This window comes from Acipenser ruthenus, chromosome 14 (genome assembly GCF_902713425.1).
Source record: "Acipenser ruthenus chromosome 14, fAciRut3.2 maternal haplotype, whole genome shotgun sequence".
NCBI lineage: Eukaryota > Metazoa > Chordata > Actinopteri > Acipenseriformes > Acipenseridae > Acipenser > Acipenser ruthenus.
In genome coordinates, this window is record NC_081202.1 from 32756557 (window position 1) to 32776864 (window position 20308).

The 20308-nt window shown below is 39.4% G+C and overlaps 1 protein-coding gene across 4 annotated transcripts in view; it reads right to left on the reverse strand.

Annotated features, from left to right (window-relative positions):
* The window catches only part of LOC117419333 (ras association domain-containing protein 3-like), an 81283-nt gene that overhangs the window by 22030 nt on the left and 38945 nt on the right, over window positions 1-20308 (reverse strand). The window contains exon 1 of one of the 4 annotated variants that reach the window (XM_034031984.3): window positions 8933-9535. The exons of the other annotated variants lie outside the window; for them this stretch is intronic. Within the exon in view, the coding sequence (XP_033887875.2) occupies window positions 8933-9055 (123 nt within the window). The 5' untranslated portion in view covers window positions 9056-9535. Of the gene's footprint in view, window positions 1-8932; window positions 9536-20308 lie in introns of those variants that run through there. 4 annotated transcript variants of the gene reach the window in all.

The following is a 20308-nucleotide window of genomic DNA, read 5'->3' on the forward strand; positions in this document are numbered from 1 at the left end:
TTATTTTGCTGTTCATGCATTCATGCTGAAAACACAAAAACAATGAACCTATGATTTGGGCCAAATCGGAAAAACAAACAATTAAACCAATTTGTGCAGTTCATTTAACCCATTAAGGTATAAAAGGGACATACTGTATGTGTCCCACAAATAAAAATGGTGATAACTTTATTTTTGCAATGAGGCGTCTATATTAAAGACTTAGGCGTTCCTTACTGTACGTTACAGAATCCATAACAAACTGCAGAGTCAATATGTACTGTATGACAGGGTGTGTCATGGCAACAGAACAAGAACAGTGTTGAACTTTAATCAGCTTGAACACTGCTGTAAATCTGATAAAGGAGGACGAGCTGTACTACAGTAACACTGTACACCTTTAACAGTAAGAGGGGAATGATTCATTGTGTATCAATGCATAGTGCTCCCATCCTTACACAACACAGTACATAATATAGTTACTCATGACTACTGTCTGTACATCGTATTCCACCAACTCTTTCTTGAGCAGGGAGTAAAATGTGAATCACCGTTTGCATCGATACATGCATTCTCAAAAATAGCCAACATGAATGATCATTATTTCAAATACAAAGCTATAAACTACAAAGTCTGAACTACAACAGATCATTTACTACTTTAGGAAGCCCCACTTTACAGCGCGGTCTATAAATTACAATTTTAAAAGTATGGTACGAGAACCAATAGGAAAAAAAAGGGGAGGCAGGTGATACAGCCTAAAGGATGAAAAGAAAATGGATTTTTACATTTTGGTTAGCACTTATTTAAAAGCAATGCACTTCAGATAAAAACTAAAAGCAGGGATACTAATAGTCTGGAGTTTAAACATTTTCCAACTATTAGATGTTTTAAACAGTCGACTATAGAGGTCTGCTGTAGTGGTTTACAGCATTGTGTGTGTACAGTGTAAGGTTATTTCTAGAATTATTGAAAAGTCTTCTCTTGATAATACATGCTGGTACACATGCAGCCTCATTCAGCTTAATGTCGCAGTACATCACGAAAAAGTACCACCCCAATGGAGAACTTATCATAATGTTTATTTTGACTGGTTACAAAAATCCCCAGCTGCAGCTTGGTGATTGCCCAAGTCGAACAAGTTCTCTCACCTACAAAAGACTGCGACCCTGGTAAAGGTCAGCCACACCTCCGACAACAGTAAGTGAACACAACAAAGACAGGAAAATGTCCAATAATGGGGTAGCAAAGTTCCATGAGTAAATCAGTTTAGTCTTTTGAATAGAAACCGACTTCTTACTATGACAGATCGACACACTGTTCTTAAGCAGCTAGACCACCAAAATGTAATGAACTAGAAACCCAAGATTAAATAAGCGAAGTTGAAACTCGATCTTCTGAATCTTAACGGCATGAACCTTGAACAAAAAAAGGCATCGAGGTGAAGTGAAACGACTTGAGCAAACCTGACCTCTGCATCTGTGTCCTTGTTTCCTTCATACTTGACATTAGAAGGATAGAGCGATCAAATAAACGTGGAGAGGAGACCCTGCAGTTTTTCAAACCCAGCAGTGGGATCTTGTTTCAGAGCACATTTGCAGCAGCCGTATTATTTGATCCACGCTGATGTTCTAGTGTGAAGTCAAACATGTACAAACAGTTGCTCCTAGTGGGAGCTTACAGTTTCAGCCACACTGCAAGACACCAACATGTCCATGGCTAGTTTCCAGACAAAGACCACAGGACTGGGCATGCTGGAGAGGAGTGAAATATACAAATAAAAAAAAAAAAACACTGGACCAAGAATGACAAGGCAGGCAACGCCATCTCAGATTACTTGCTAGAAGCAATTAAATTCCAGTTTATGGTTAAGAGGTGCAATTCGCAACCAACTTCACATCAGATAGCTGACAGAAGAAATTAGTTATTCAATAGCAAGATGCATTAAGGTGTTCACTCTAAACCGACCCTTAAATACAATCAAAACATGTGATCGTAATGTAATAAACATACACGAGGCACCAGGGCGATTACTCGATCAACGCATGTTTAATTGAGGCTTGCTCTGCCTCTTGGTGTTTGTAGTGCAATGCACTTGATTCATTTTAAAGGCAGCAAGCATTATTTGTGCAAGCTTGCAGTGGACAAACCGACAATTATTTTTTGTATGTTAGTTTCTGTGAATGCTTGTGAATTACTGTGCTGGGCGGATTTAAAACGTGCATACTAGGGTTGGCCGTGCTCCAGCTCCAGAGACTAGTGCTAAATTCTAAACTGAGAAACCAACCATAAAAAACAGGAGTGGCTCCAGTGGTTCAGCTCCAGCCAGGGTGTCCTCAGCTCACCGCGCACCAGCGACCCCTGTGGTCTGGCCAGGTGCCTGCGGGCTTGCCTGTAAGCTGCCCAGAGCTACGTTGTCCTCCGACGCTGTAGCTCTGAGGTGGCTGCACGGTGAATCTGCAGTGTGAAAAAAAAGTGGTCGGCTGACGGCACACGGCACACACTTCAGAGGACAGCGTGCGTTCGTCTTCGCTGCTCCCGAGTCAGAGTGGGGGGTGGTAGCGGTGAGCTGAGCCTAAAAATAATTGGCTATTCTAAATTGGAAGAAAATGTATATTATAAATAAATAAATTGGCGACTACTAAATAAAAAACACACACATTATTCCATAAAAATAAACTGGTTTCTGTGCAAGTCTTCACATTAGTTTAGTGTGAACGTTTATGAAACTGTCCCATTTTTTTTTTTTTTTTTTTTTTTTTTTTTTTACAGTAAAACACCCCAGCTCTGCTCTACAGAACCTTGGTGGTCTGTTTTTAAACCATGATGCCTTGCTGTTAACGTGCTACAGTATTTTATTAACTTTCTCTACAGTCTCCTCTGGATGCAATCAAAAGCATGTTTTGCTGTCGCACAATGCAGATTGCGTGCACATGCAAACAATTAATTTTATGCAGCCTTTGGTATAGAATCAGGGGGGGCTGCAAATTAGCAAGGCACGAGTCAGGAGGTGACCCTAGTCTGTGATTGGGAATATTAGTGTCATTAGTGTAACGAGTCATCTAAAAAAAACACATGTTGAAAATAACAATAAAATGTTATCCACCAAAAAAATGAATTTACTTATTTAAAATTCTCTAGCCACTCAAGTTGCAACAACTCCTTTCCAAGAGAGTCTTGGATAGATCAAAGAAACACTGTTGCAACATCACTCCATACGATACATAGAGAAAAAACATCTACAGTGGCAGCAGCAATTAAATCAATAACAGTGACAACGAACAGACCAGCTTAGAAAAAGCTTGATCTGAAATGTTGGTAAAGATCCTTATCATGCTGTATTCCATGAGCAGAGTGCAAGCTATGCAAATGAAAGAGGACTAAAATCAGATTCAGATCGAGGGACCGTGAAAGCAAAGCTGTCCTCCGATCTTGAGGAATCACAACAAGCAAGAAGCAAGATCTTGCCCATGTGAAATGCAGAACATGAGTAAAAGGAGCAGGAAGGAAGCCTGGGTCCCTACAGCTAAAACTTGTGAGAACTGCAGGGCAGGCTACGCCATTGCACTGGAGCAATGACTCAGCCACCAGGGGTCTGTATTGCCGTGTGAAGTTGACCATTGTGGCAGGACACTGCAGCTGTCCAGAGCAGATACTGTACTGGAATAACGCCCACCCCAGATGACACCAAGAACTTGAAAAAATGGCAAGTGCCAGCATATCAAAAGGCAGGCTAAATTACAGGGCTCCTGTTTTGAAAACAGCTGCCTGATGCTTCACAATCTTCCTGTGTAACTGAACTGTTTGGTAAACACTGTACTCCACCCCCTTCTTCCTGTAAATTGTCATTACTAGTCAAAGCCTATTCAAAACCTGCAATCAGACTGATTCAAAGCTGAAACAGCACCTAAAGCGGTCTCTGCTCAGCCACAGTTATTAAAGTAATTAAAATAGGGGTTCCTCTTTAGGAAATGTGCACTGCGTGCAATATTACAAGACCAGGAAGAAAGAAGCAAAGTAGGTTCCTAGGGCGTGGAACATGCTAGCCCTGCACCCAGTCCTGGGCTTCAGAACTTTGTTCAGGTACATTATTGAAATGGCCAGGGGCTATGAGTTTGAACAATCAGATCCCTGGTACTGTAAACCTGTTCAGAACTGATTGTATCATCACAGCATGAATAAATCTCACCTGAGTTTGAAGGTTTTTCATACAGCTACTGTACAAGTCCATTTATATACTATAATATTAAACTGAAGGTAGTTCAGAGTCTCAAGCCACTGGTTCTAACAGAACACCGTGTGGAATTTTAATATGGATTGTGTTTACATTTATAACATATTTGTAGCAATCTAATAAAACTTCAACTGGAGTACAGCAACAAGCCAACACCACGTGCTCATAAACACTGGTACCCAGTGAGTTTTTTATTTTATTTAAAATCCAGACTTATCGTTCATGTGTTTCTGGCAATTCCCAGGCAGGCTACAAGCTGTCTCCAATTTCTCTAAAAACCGCATGCAGTTCACAGTTCACCACCGAGACGCTGGTAAGAGCAACGAAGTACAAGAAGCTTGGTAACATGCAAACTCAAGCTGTGCAGCGAAATTGCTAGGTGTATTCATTAAGCATTAAATTGAAATATCATGCGGAACTCGTATTCTTTTAATACATAAAAACCCCAGTACACAGCTAGTCTGGAGCAGTGGCTGGTACACAGACCTGTTCTGACGTTCAGTTTACGCACTTAATGACCTTGAACTTGTAACCGCTGTACCGGCCGCGGCTGCATGAAAAGGGACGAGTTTGTTTGCTTTTGGGAGCTGAAGCCAAGGATCAAACTCAGCATTGCAAAACCACAGAAGATGGCAGAGAAGATTAGGTAATGATTACTTCATTAGGTTCCCAGGAGTGTGATCTTCCTAGATAATAGTCCCATGCATTAGGATATGGTTATTACAGTACCTACAGTAAACAGAATGACAACGGCCTCATACGTTTAACTGCTTACTGCCTCCAAGTTTAAACTATAGAGTAAATAAAAACAATTTAGCATTATATTTAACATAATAGCACTTTGGTTATTAACCCACTCCGGTTAATATCTGTACAGTATTGAATGGTTCCAGATATAAAGCATGTTAATACAACAGAGCATTCAGTACACTGCAGTGTGCTTGTTTACAGGTTAATTATGTTTTTATGTAGACCTACATTACAGCAGGCTGTATGAAAAGAAATCTGAACAGTAATGTACATAATACCTACAGTCGTACTAAGTTGTACAGTAAGGATTTAACAATTCATTGTGTATCATAATAAAGGCCTGTATCGTTTGTATTGTGATACAAGACCAAAAGCACAGCTCATTGTAGATCACCGAATAGTTCTTGAATAAAGAACAAGTGTGTTTCATAGTTGGTATGGACACATACTCTCCTTACCGATTACCATTAGGGAGAATTAAACACTGGATTCTTTTAAATCTAAATTAAAAACATACTTTTTTTAATGTGCTTTTAAATAATTGGTTATAACTGGAGTGTATTGTATGTTTTTAAACTTTGTACAGCGCTCTGGGATGCCTTGGCATGAAAGGCGCTATATAAAAATACATTTATTGTATTCATTGAAGTTGTGTCTTTTAATAAAATTGTCATTCAATGATCTTATGCATCATACTAATAGCTTATTAGGACCATCACATGCACTGCGACATATATTGTATCACGACCTGCATGCTGCGATATGTATCGTATCATTACACTCCTACTAGGTTACTGTGTGCTGATGATCCGAAAATGGGTCTTGGGCAGAACAGCTGCCGTCTGTGATAATGGACCTCAAATAAACCTGTGCAAACTGCACGATTACATAAGGGGATGTCCACTGTGATCCAGTACGGGGGCTGGAGTTGTCTATTGGATCAGTGGAATATGAAAGCTCTGTAACTTGCAGTACGGCAAAAGTAAAGGAAAATCTTCCTGCTCTAGTTGCACTGTGCAGGAGGGCTGCACTGTGCATGTACTGTGCAGGAGGGCTTGGCACTTGCCTTGTTGATGGCTGTGGCATGCGCTGCAGCTAAGAATAAAAACAAGGCTCTTCCCATGGGAATTGTGACCAAAAAAATAATAATAAAAGTGTGAAATACTCCACGCCTGGGCAGTGCTTTTATCACTATAAAAACACAACAAAACAATGTTACAGTACAGGCCACTCCGAGTTTATCAATACAAACTGTAGGGAACAGTTGAATAGGCTTGCAGTGTGTGAAGTGAATTATTTTCTAAATACACAGAAGTAATTGAATCTATTTGGTCTATGCTTTGTGTATGCTGTAGCTCTTAGTAAAAGTGCAATGCCAATCTATTGGTCTGAATTAAACAGAATAAGTTAGGAAAACTGTGCTTACAAAGTTACACTTAACTGTACAGGGATGAAAATAAGACTTCCATTGCATAGCAGTTTGATCCATTCCTGGTTTTACTGGGAATTTGAGAAGACACACCTGAGCTTGTTACCTATACATGGTGGTTGATCAAGCTCGTAGCAAAACCTGGAATGGGTGAAATTGCTACGCAACAGGAGTCTTATTCCATCCCTGCTGTGCATTTAAATGCACACAATAGTCTTTGAAACCACGAAAGACTTTACAGTACTGACCTACAGGTTTACTGTACTGTCGTTATAATACTTAACTTTGTCACCATCGCTGCACTACACTTTTTGGAGGGGGTAGGAAAACCACAGAACATTAGCTTTTTACAGTTTCCATGGCGTGTTTGGAATGTCTGCATCCCCACAAGCTACTGTACACAGAGGCAGGCTGGGTCAGTGAAGAGGTTTCACATGCAAATACCATCAGCCAAAGAATCTTCAGCCCTTCAAATGAAATGCTAAATATCTGAATGCACAAAAGGGTGCGGTTTTCTACACCATGTTCAGCTTATTCAATACAGCGACACTAGTATATAAGTTTTTTCTTTTGTTTTTAACTAATTTTCTAAACCTGGTTAGTTAAACCTATTAATGCCACATACAGTACAGGGACTCCTGTCGCACAGCAGTTTCACCCATTCTAGGTTTTACTATTAGCTTGATTCGCCACAGCGTACAGGGAACAAGCACAGGTGTCTTAAACCCATAGTAAAACCAGGAATTGGGTTAAACTGCTATGCAATGGGAGTCTTATTGCCATCCTGGAAATACAGTATACATTTTAAATTAGTTATTTTTTCATACCAGCTGCTTGATGAGGGATCAATAAACTACTAACAACCAAACAAGAAAGATGGGCCGAACGGCCTCCTCTCATTTGTAAACTTTTTTTTGTTCTTAAATAGGATGGTTGGAGCAGAGGGGTTAAAATAGAGGAGTCAGCACAACCCACTCAATATTAAATCAGCAACACCTGCAATCAATTCCTGCAAGAATCTCCTGGCTTCTTACACAAGGTCCTTAGTCTGCACACTGCCTTTTTAAAAAATCAACCACGGTACACTGCAAGTCTACTGACAGCAAATAAACAGAGAAAATCACATTATCCTATATTAACTGAGAGTCAAGAGTTGCACAGGTCGAGCCTTGAGGAAACTGCACTTAAAGTCTCCTGTATGCTGAGAAGATGCATGCGACTGATGATCCCATCCCCCTCTTCAATTTTTAGCACCAATAATCCAATTAAGAATAGGATACTGGCCCAGAAAACAGATCACCACCTCAGCATTCATGTTCAATTGAAATGATATCACCCGCTTCAAATATACAGTACAGGTTGTCAGTGTGTTAAATAGTCAAGGTGATGGAAATCTTAATACCTTATTAATGACGCCCCACTTCCATCATATTTCCAAACTATTCCAGTTTCCTTGTGCAAAATACAGTAAACAAGATCGCCAGGCTGCTATGGCTGGCTAGACAGGGATGGAAATAAGACTCCCAATGCATAGCATTTTGATCCATGCCTGGTTTTACTAGAAGTCTAATAAGAAACGCCCAAGCTTGTTACCTATACACTGGGACTAATCAAGCTTGCTGTAAAACCTGGAATGGCTGCTACTGCTAGACAGGATGGGCCTCCTATTCCCTCACAAATGCACGCTGTGTCTAATTTTAATCTGGCTTTGCATATAACTATATTTGTGTACGTTTAATTTTCTACACAAGCATGACCCCTCTGCAAAAGCGCACGTGGTGGGGTGGCAATGCAGTATACTTTATCACCAAATAAAGTTAAAAACTGGCAACAAGTCAAAAAAAGAAAAGAAAAGAAAGGCGAATCTGCTCCAGGCTGTGTACCAACCCTCATTCCCCACCATCTACAAAGAAAGACAACATATGGGTGCTGCTTTCAATATACAGTACTGCGGTGTTCAATTCACCATGTTGTAAACACCATTCTCGTGCTAAACCCAAATCTAATGAACGTAATAAACCAGTAACGCTCCAGCCGATTTTAACTGCAGAATGCTACTGTTTGTGAGAGTAATGCCACGATTAACGTGTTTATATCAACATGATAATTAACAGATACAAAAAAATAATCCAGGCAATATGGTGCCTCAATTTGCATCCAAGCACAGACTTAATTAGCATAGTAAACTTTAAAAGGCTTCCCAGTGATTTGTATGCAAAAGAAATACTAAAAAACTATCGTATTTATTCTTTTATTTGGACAAACTTAGCTAGAGTACTGGTATTACAGTATATTACTGCTAGCTAGTTAATTATTCACGCCGTTTACATTGACAGCACAAACCAACCGAATGGCAGCTATATTTTAAAGATAATATCAAAACGTGACTAATAACTTCATATTTATAACAACAATAATAAAGGCTGCTGTTGCTAAATTGTTAAGCAACAGTGCGGATAACACACGCCTCAGTTGATTAGCCTCACTGATCTCAATCAACACAGTAAGAAAATGTTTAGACCCGGTGAGCCTATACTTACTCTGCAAAAGTTGGGTTTGGACAGTGGTTTTTTGAAGAAGGATGTCCTGGCAGTGAAAAAAAACTCTTCGGAGTCATCTTCTAAACTACTGTAGCCGCTGCTCATCGTGCTAGTCCACGTCATCCGAGATACAAAATAATAAGGCCTCCCGTCCGAATAAACTCTCCGAAATCCCCTCGAAATGAATTCAAACTAAAGTCTTCAAAAACGTGCAGCGATCAGGCGACTCGGGGTACCCTGCTTCCCGTATACCCCTAGTCCCAAGTTCAAAACAGTCCGCAAAGTAACCGGCTTCTATAATGTCGTGCTTAGTCCCTTTTTAGTTCAAACATAAAGTTAACTTAACGTAAAGTACCCCTCAGCCGCACGGTCTTTATAAAACACAACCAAACCGTTCACTATTAAAAAGTAGATTCAGCAATCTAATACTATTAAGTTTAACCATTTCTGCTTGACCAAGTAGGTAGGTGGTGCTGTTCCAGTAGTCTAAACTTTAAGCAAGCCCTACACAAATCGGTTTGATTTATACTGTACACTGGCGAGAGCACACCCACACGAATACAGATGAAGTCACCATCTCTACACGCTCACCCAATCTGCTCTCAGCAGCTGCTCTGGACAGATAAAGTTACTTCCTGAAAACAAAAGGTGTCACAACACAACACAGCAGCTGACTGCTGGCTTGTCTTTATCCCATCTACAGTAATCAGGTATCACAAGGTGATAAGGGATTGTTAACAACCACGCGAGTCTGCGTGCCGCTGACAGGCATGTAATTACTGCAGTTATTTGGTTCTGTATGTAAATATTAAACTTCAAAAAGAGTGAGGCGAGGCACACCGCTTCAGGCAAATCACAAAACAGCTTGCTAGATTTTAATTGGATCATTTTAAAAAGCCCCCAAACACCGAAGGTATCTTTGTATGTAAAATATGTCCAAAAAAAAGTCAAACTATTTAGTTTACTGTAGTACGCAAATGACATTGCATTTCTTTATATAGTTTTTTTTTTTTTTTAAGTGTCATTTGATACATTGGTAAGTATGGCTGTTAATATTACAGTACAAAAAACAAACAACGTATATACCAGTGGTTACTGACTCCAAAAAGTAATCTATTATATAGTACCGATTATTTTAATATAGTAATATATTACTGATTACTTTCCTATAATAACAAAACTAATCACACACATAACAGATAATGTGAAAGCCAAAAAAGCTGTCTACAATGAGTTTTGCTAGCTGTGTGGTCCAGTGGTTAAAGAAAAGGGCTTGTAACCAGGAGTTCCCCAGTTCAAATCCCACCCCCGACTCATTGTGTGACCCTGAGCAAGTCACTTAACCTTCTTGTGCTCCGTCTTTCGGGCGAGACGTAATTGTAAGTGACTCTGCAGCTGATGCATAGTTCACACACACACCCTAGTCTCTGTAAGTCGCCTTGGATAAAGGTGTCTGCTAAATAAACAAATAATAATAATAATGAAGTAACGAAAAGCAATCTCCATTATTTCTGGCTATGAAAAGTAGTCTGATTACTTGTCAATATTATGTTTTCTTAGAAGAAATATCTCACTGCGATAAGTTGCTCAAAAAAGTAATCTGATTACAAGTCATTCTTTACTGTAACAGCAGTTACTTTAACAACCCTGTTTATAACCCTATTCACCAAAGTTAGTTATGAATGAATTAAACCGTGTAGCAAATGTAAAATACTTCTTACCTCAATAAATAAGCAGCAGACAAAAGCAAGTTTGCGGAATTTCTTTTTGTTCTGCATACTTTTTAAAAAGCTTTTCTTTAAGTAACGGATCGTTCAGCTGGGGCAGCAAAAGCTACGGTATCCGAAGATGAAATGAATACAAAACAAATTAAAGTCTAGTTTTCAGTCTGCTTGAAATAGGGTGTGTCGAACCCTGCATGACAAAATCTTAACCAGAACTTCAAAGTGCTGTTTCACTGCAGGACTCTGTAATCTGCCTTTCACGTCAAGGGAATGCCAATACCTCAAGTACCAACTGAAACACCCAGAAAAGGAACACTGTGCCCCTCATATAACCAACTAAATGAAGGCTTGTAGCTAGAAAACAGTTCACTGGCAAAAAACAAAAGACGGCATGCTTTTTGCAGCATTCTGGATAATACAGGGATGGACATAAGACTCCCGTTGCATAGCGGTTTGATCCATTCCTGTTTTTACTAAGAGTTTAATAAGACACACCTGAGCTTGTTACCTATACACTGTGGCTAATCAAGCTCATTGTAAAACCTGGAATGGGTGAAACTGCTATGCAGTAGGAGTCTTATTTCCATCCCTGTAACATATCACCACGAATCATGAATGATAATCGAGAACTTTGCATTTTACTGTCTAATACTGAGCAGAAAATTAAAAGCAAACGTAAAACCACATGTGTTTTTACAATACATGTATTACAGTAATAAGAAGCAGTGTTAATAGTCTGCAGGGCAGAAGTTTTTGATTGAATATCCATACTGTTGAGTGAATGGTGTTACAGTCCGTCTCTGTCTACATGGACATTAGTCCACAACATACATAAAAAACACCATCACGACTAAAATACTAATGCTTATACGCCAATGTTCAATACATCAGGTCCTCAAAGTGTTAAAGGTTTTTAGTGTTTGAATACCATTTGGAATAAACTGACTTAATTTCATTGGTTTATATTTTGTTTTAGACCTGCTGATGCAGGTTATCGAAGACATTATCGTAACATACAATGTAAAACTGAGAAGAAACTACCCCGATATTATGATACATTCAATAGCTTGTGCAAAGAAGGTCCTTTGCAAGTTTCACCACAATCGGAGATATGCAAGTCTGAGTGTGACTGTGTACATACTGATCCTCATCTCTACTGAATCCCCAGGTGCTAATAATAACTTTAACTGTATAAAAAACAAGAAAGAAACTGCTGGGAACAGCACATGCTCCTTCCAACAACTAAGTCTCTTGTCTGTTTTTTTACTGTTATAGATTTTTTTTTTTACAGTCGTTTTATAGAACTGAGGAAATTCGACTTTGCATTTGCACCTCAGAAAAGTGCCCTAGGAAATGTAACCGACATTATCCCTTTAGAAATCGCCCCTCCCAAGTTCCAAACTGCTTTGAAGTGCCGTAATTAAGATGGAAACAATCTGGGTTTTTTCGGCCCATCCTTTCTAACTCCTGAATGTCTGGATGGAATGTACAGTGCTGTGAAACACGCCACTGATTTTGGAAAGGATAGCCCCTGGGGGAGAGGGAGTCAGGATAGGGCTGTACATCATTATCAATATTTCAGCTCCAGTAGCATTATATGTGGTACTTTCAATAGTAACACTTCCATGTTTACAATTATCTGTATATACAAAAACTGCAGTAAACTAAACTGTGCAGTTTACACTTCACAGGTTGTGTAACACAACATTTCCTTCTGCATCATGAGTTGAACTCAATCTCATCTCGTTCCCAGTACCGAACTGGGGCTGCAGCCCGTTCCACCTGCAGTCTGCTATCCGATCTGCAGCTGGGCATTGCTCAGCAGTCAAAGATCACCTGTATGTATCACATGTTTGTATAATTGCTATTAAATGAATTCACCAACCTCCAATATTTCCCTGACAGTATAATATAGTCACAGCCTACAGATTTGTTTCCTATAGTGTTTAAAACCCGCCTCTTGTGTCCTTTGCATTGCTTCGCTGATTAGGAAACTTCCACCATCAGCATAAATTGGAGAGATTGAGTCCTGCCAGCCTGCAAATCTTAAACAGGTCTGACAGAGTCCCAATTGAAGCAATCTGTCTTGGATACAAAAGCACCTGTCAACCTAGCGCCTACGATCAATTCAATTCATTTCAATTCAAAGGTGCTTTATTGGCATGACAGACATCAGCAGCATGGCCAAAACAATTACATTACATACCACACATTACGATCAGCTCTCTAACAATCGGAACTGAAAGTGACTTGAAGCAGGGAGGTGCAGCTTATATTACGGGATGCATGTTTTTCTTAAATAAAAATTACACATTTTTATTTATCTCCTCTGCCCTGTAGTAAAAAAAAAAAGACGGTTAAGAGAGATGATTTTAGCACTAGCGGAAATACGATCCGCATTTGACACAGTAGTTATTTTAAAACTGACTCAAGTTATAGCAGGAAACAATTAATGGAGAATGACAAACTGACTTCAGCGGTTCACTTTCAGTACCATATATCAACTGAAAGGGTCAAACGTGCAGAATTTCTGGCTTGTTTTCTGGCTTTTTTGGCAGGGCTTGCATTCCATTTTCCTCACAACTGAAAAAAGAGATACTCACAGAAATAGTTGCCCAAAACAAGTCAGGCAGCCAAACCAGAACATTCCTCCTCACAAAATAAAAACCTCCAACTCAATCCACATCATATTCTATTTATTAAAGATGCTGTTGTTTGTACTGTTTTAAACTATTTGATACAGTATGTACATTTAATTTCTACCCAGCAAGTGTATTTTTTTAAATTGAGGTTAAACCCCATATTACTCCAATAATTAAGTTAAATGGAGTGTGAGAGATTGGAACCAGGGCAAGCAGAATCCTTCAGGAACAATAGGTTGTATGGGTTTTTGAAGGAACTGGTCCCTCTGCTTCACCTCTTGTACACAATGTACAAAATATGAGCAACACAGCAATTTGTTATTCACCAGCTGTCTGCTCCCTCCACTGTTCAGTAACAACTGTCTCCTCTCTCCCTGCGATGTAGCAACTGTGTTCCATAGAGCCATGGCTCCCCATAGAACCATGCCTCCCACAGGCGCATTCTGATAACTAAAGCCACGGAACCACACCTCCCTAACTAACAATGTGGCATTATTGTTACTTAGACTGGTATTTGAGGAAACATCCACACAGTAAGCACAATGTGTCTCGCTCCTTTATTTAGGAGTAGCGGATGATGAATATGTATTCCCCAGTTATTATGCATGGAATATACACAACCCAGTCTTTTGTTAAATATAATATTGTAATAACCACTTTAATATAGGGGGCAAGTCAATAATATAATAAGAAGCAGGGACTTATCGGACATGGTAATGATACCTGGGGAGAGGAAGTCAGGGTACATGCTATAGCGAGTTTTTTGTCTGAAAGACAGTAAACTCAAATGTTTACGAGTTGTTTTGCATACCCTTGCCTTAGTTATGGTTATTTTGAGAAGGCACCACATTTTCAGAGAGAGCATGTGTCTCGATGTCTCTAAGGCCTGTGATTTATTTAGAGTTTCTAAATGTATGAATAATTGTGTTTAACAGTAAACTGATGATTTGGCGAGTGAACGGTTACTCGGCTGCACAAAACTGCATGTCGCTCTGTTTCAGTTGTGTGCAGTTGTTCAAGTGAAGTAATGAAATGTACGTACAGCAAGACATTGCACAGGGAAGGCACCCTTTACAGGATGAGCTACAGAATAACACATTAAACAAAGTGCAAACACATGCACAGTTCATACGAGGAGGCACACCGGCTTTATACACACAGACAGAAAAACATCTAAATAATTACTAAATCAGAACAAAAAAAAAATGTTTTAAGTCATTTTCCTTTTATTCAAAACTGGTTCTGTGAGCACACATGCCCTATACCTTTTAACCACAACTACACAAAGCATTCAAAGTAAACATTTACCGGTAAACAGGAATAAAGATTATGCTGCTGCTGGAAGAAGCTGATGGAATAAATATGAGCATTTACTGTATGAACTACAGAATATGGAAACGAATGAAAGACAGGTACTAGTACAAAATATATACATTTACACAAAAAAACACCAACATAAACACTACATGTGAGGGTGTTGAAACCATAACATCAATGAATGGATTTATTGAAAACCTGCTGATAAATGCTTCTCAAAAGGCAACTCCACGTACAAGTACCAGTGTTCTCTACAGCAGCACTTGGGGTTCCTCCAGTCGAAGATGTTATCACTAAACCAAAGCGTAATGTGGATGTTCTGTATCTTTGAGTGAACACACTCCCTCACTGTGGCCAGCTTGTTCTTTTGCTAAAGTTGATACACTTGGTACTCAATGCACTGATCTCTTTCTGTGGTATTGTTTAGCAAATCTGCATTTGAATCATAGAGGGAACTATCTTTTGGGTGTTAACACAGTACTTTAGGAGAGGGACACTTTCATCCCATTCTGTTGAGTCAGTAATGCGTTTGTATTGCACAGTAAAGGACAATGCAAGATTTGATTACAATTAGCGGGTGATTCAATTAACCAGTGATTCTATTAAGAGGTTAATAAATACCTGGTAGTATCACTTAGGATTCCCTTTGATCTACAGCGATATTAAAGTATAAAACCAAGAACTAAAAGCTCTCCAAGGGGGGAGGGAGGGAGTGGGGTATTACTAATGTTACTATGATGTAGGAAAGTTGATTATAAACCTTCGGTTAGCCTTCTTTTTCAACTACCTTTTAGGAATCTAAACAAACTGACGTGTAAACGAAGCCTGCCTCCTTCCAAAGTCGGGTGCACAGAAGACTATGAAATAAAACAGTACAAAGACACCAAGAGAACTATGGTTTAGTGTTAAATAATGAACCAGGTCTGCAGCTTTAAAAAAAAAAGCAATGCCGATAATCATGTGACTGTTCAGGTTTTTATAACGGATGATGAGATCATGCGTAATCTTCAACCTAAAAAATTACATCTGTCTTCTGCAACAATAGATCAGTCTGAAAAGACTCCGCTATCCACAGGCATAGAAACTACACACACATAAATCAGACCATTGTAACGAGATCCCTATAGTACACATTTACACTGCAGTAACACCCCACACTTACAAACACATTGGGAATGGAGGGAGTTCACAAGACTGAAAAATGTCTGCACCTCTGAAACCTCTATTATCTTCAATGATTCTGATCCATATTAATAAAATGTCTACAATGTGAGGAATAAAAATAAGAAACCAAAAAAAACCATGATTCCCTTAAGTGTTTCACATAGTAAAAGCATTGCAGAGTGCAATAAAGCAAAGTGAAAGCATGGTAAAGCATAGGATAGGATTGTAAAGCTCAGAGATGTATGATAAAGCATATTAAAAAACAAACCATGGTAAACTAACCCTTATAAAATCTCCTGCAGTAAAAGCAGAGCAAAGTTAAATAAACCACAGTGAAAGCATGGTAAAGCATAGGTAAGCATTGTAAAGCACAAAGAGGTATGGTAAAGTATATTAGTAAAAATGGCAAACCAGGGTAAATAGGATAGAAAGAGCTACGTGACTTTCACTAAATTCAAAATAGCTACAATACATTAACATTTAAAACCTGCTTAAACTATGACACTATCTATGTCAAGTTTTCATGAACTGCAGCTAGACGGCACTCTAGCTTTGAATGTGGTCAAACAAATGATACCCAGCAGGAATTGAGTGATCAGATTGAATACTATTGATAAGCATGAACTTGTCACAGCTACAGTACAGGCAGGTCTAGTCTTGCAGAGAAGCAGGTACATTTCACCTTGGTCTATAGTTTGAAGTCTCCCAGAGAAACTGGGCTTGAATAGACTTGTGAGGAAAAAGAGCACAGGGTAATAACACAGACATGCATGTCATTTATTGCGAGCTCATTCCTAATAGAAAAAATCAAACCACTAGCTTTAAGCTGATTGTTCCAGTGTGGTTTGGAAGATATCCATTGAATCACCTTCCTAATGCCATCACAGAACCGTCTTTAATGTGAATATGTCTTCAGTCGTTTAAATACTGTAGAGACGTTTTTGAACTGTGCCTCAAGATGCTGTTTTCCTGGTTAAATAAATGTAAAAAACTAAATAAAACAATGTTCAGTTTTCAACTAAACTATAACTCCTCACACACACAGACACACACACACACACACACAGACACACACACACACACACACACAAACACACACGTACGTTTGTTTATAGTGTTTATGAGGACTTTGCATTGACTCTCACTATATTTGTATTTACTATTCCTAACTCGTCAAACAAAACTCCACACAGGGTTAAAGTCAACAACAAACAAAATATTTGGGCATGTTTAGTTTGTTTTAAAAAACAATAATGACTGTTTAATATTTGTTTAAACACTACAATGACTTGGCCTGTGTCCTCATAAGGTAGGTTTTGTCAGACTTTCCTTCCTTGTGGAGACTTTTTTGACCTAGCAAGCACTATAAATCTGCCCATAAACACACACACACACAGACACAGAAACACAGACAGAAACACACACACACAGACAAGAAACACACCCAAACACACACAGACATGCACACAGACAGACACAGAAACACACAGACAGACACACGCACTGGCCTGGAATTAAAACAAAACAATACCATGATTGTATTGTAAGGGTGCTTAAACCTCCAACAAACAAATCAATATATACAGTGCCTATAGTAAGTATTCACCCCCATTGGACGTTTTCAGTTTGTTGTGTTACAACCTGAAATCTTGATGCATTTAAATGGGATTTTTTTCCCCTTTGATTTACACAACCTACTTAACATTTTCAATGTGTGAAAAAATAATTAGATAAGTATTCACCCCCTTTGCTATGACACTCCTAAATAAGCTCAGGTGCAACCAACTGCCTTCAGAATTCACTTCAGAAGTTAAATGGAGTTCATCTGTGTGCAATAAAAGTGGTTCACATGATTTCAGATTAAATACACCTGTCTCTGTAAGGTCCCACAGTTGGGTAGATACTACCATGAAGACCAAGGAGCTTTCAAAACAACTCTGGGATAATGTTGTGGAAAGGCACAGATCAGGGGAGGGGTATAAAAAGATTTCAAAGACATTGAATATCCCTTGGAGCACAGTCAAGTCGATCATTAAGAAGTGGAAGGTATACGGCACCACCTAGAATCTGCTTAGAGCAGGCTGTCCTCCCAGCTGGGTAAGAAGGACATTGGTCAGAGAAGCCAGCAAGAGGCCAATGACAACTCTGAAAGACCTACAGCGTTCCATGGCTGAGATGGAAGAAACTGTCCATGTGTCAACAATAGCTCATTTACTTCACAAATCTGGCCTGTATGGAAGAGTGGCAAGAAGGAATCCATTTCTTAAAAAAAAAGCCCATGTAAAATCCTGCTTGGAATTTGCAAAAAGGCATGTGGGAGACTCTGAAAAGATGTGGCAAAAGGTGCTGTGGTCCGATGAAACAAAAATTGAACTATTTGGCCTAAATGCAAAACGCTATGTCTGGCGCAAACCCAACACAGCACATCACCCATGTAACACCATACCTACAGTGAAGCGTGGTGGTGGCAGCATCATGCTATGGGGATGCTTTTCATCGGCAGGGACTGGGAAGCTTGTCAGGGTAGAGGGCAAAATGGATGGAGCTAAATACAGGCAAATCCTTGAGGGAAACCTGCTTCAGTCTGCAAAAGACCTAAGACTGGGACAGAGATTCACCTTTCAGCAGGACACTGACCCCAAGCACACAGCCAAAGTGACACTGGAGTGGCTTAAAAACGGTGACTGTCCTAGAGTGGCCCAGTCAAAGCCTGGACTTGAATCTGATTGAGAATCTGTGGCAAGACTTGAAGATTGCTGTCCACCAACGATCCCCATCCAACTTGACAGAGCTTGAACAATTTTGCCATGAAGAATGGGCGAATATTGCACGATCCAGATGTGCAAACCTGGTAGAGACTTACCCCAAAAGACTCACAGCTGTAATTGCTGCCAAAGGTGGATCTACCAAGTATTGACTCAGCGGGGTGAATACTTATCTAACCAAGACATTTCAGTTTTCTTATTTTTCATTAACAGTTGTTTCACAATAAAATTCTCTTGCCTCTTCAAAGTGTTGAGTAGGTTGTGTAAATCAAAGGAAAAAAAAATCCCATTTCAATGCATCAAGATTTCAGGTTGTTATACAACAAACTTCCAAGGGGGGTGAATACTTACTATAGGCACTGTATATACAAAATAATGCATAACTCATAAGAATAAGCCTCGCCCCTTCCTAGCACAGTATTCACCCTGACTAAATCAATAAGACAGAATCGAGTTGTTTTTTTTAATGTTCCCAGTTCTGGATTTGATGCGCTTCATATACTGCAATAAATGCAATATTCAGGGAAATGCAAACCCAAGTATTATTCTTCTTTTTGTGCTGAAGATTTTTTTTTTGCTTGTCTATTTTACTTAAATGCTGTTATGCTGGCTTTTTTTGCAAGGGTTAATTATTCTCTAGTTTTCCCCTCCCTGTTCTAAAAACAAACTTTATATACTTACAAAGGTTTCCCATGGTAAAAGCATAGCACAGTGTAACAAAGCACAGTGAAAGCATGGTAAAGCATAGGTGGGCATTGTAAAGCCCAGAGAGGTATACTAAAGCATAATAATAAACACACAATGGTAAATTTTTATCAGGGTGTGCACAGTTACGTCAAGTGCTATTGCCAGGCAGCAGCTGTCTGTTGTCAAACAACACTGCTTAAGCCACTTTCACACTGGCATGCTCTACCCGGGTTTAACCCTACCTGGGACATGACCCGGTGTCATATGGGCCAACAACGTGATTTCACACTGCTTTTTGAAGAAGCAAGGTCGACCTGGGTGACAGAAGCAAGTACACAATGCGCTTAGGCAATGCCCCGATCGACCCAAGTACGTGCTTTCACACTATGCAGGATTGTGACCCAGGCAGCTTTCACACTATGCAGGATTGTGACCCAGGCAGCCAGAACCTGGGTCGGGACCCATGTATGAGACCCAATGTGAAGGGGGCTTTAGTGACTGCTCCTCTTCCTATTCAAGGTGCCACGTACAGCAGGGAACTCAAATGTGGCCCCTCATACCGTGCTTATGTGATAAGTAAGTGGGGGATCGTTACATTCCTGTATTATATACATTATAATACAATACAATGCAATGCAATACACTAAAATGCCTTGTCAAACAAATAGGTTTTTAACCTTGATTTAAAAATTGAGCTGCACAGCAGCGGTACTAAAATAAACAGTCGGAAAATGAGATTCAAGTTTGACAAGTCTTGGAAATGGCAGCCCTGTTACAACCTTCTCTGAAACTGTCATAGAATGGTTGTGTTGCACTGTGACAGTTAGGATTAGCTGTGCCCTAACAGCTTAACCTCCCCTTTGGGGAAACAAACAAACAAACAAGCACAGGCTGATCTCAATACAATGCACTAAGGGCTTCTGGACACCCAGGAGTGATATACTATAAGAATGACTGAAGGACAATGCTGGTTTAAACAGGATAAGATATACATTTTAAAATACATGTTATATTATCAGGAGACGTTATTTATTCTATATATGAGGGGTCATTTTTATTTACAAGGTGATGTTTTTC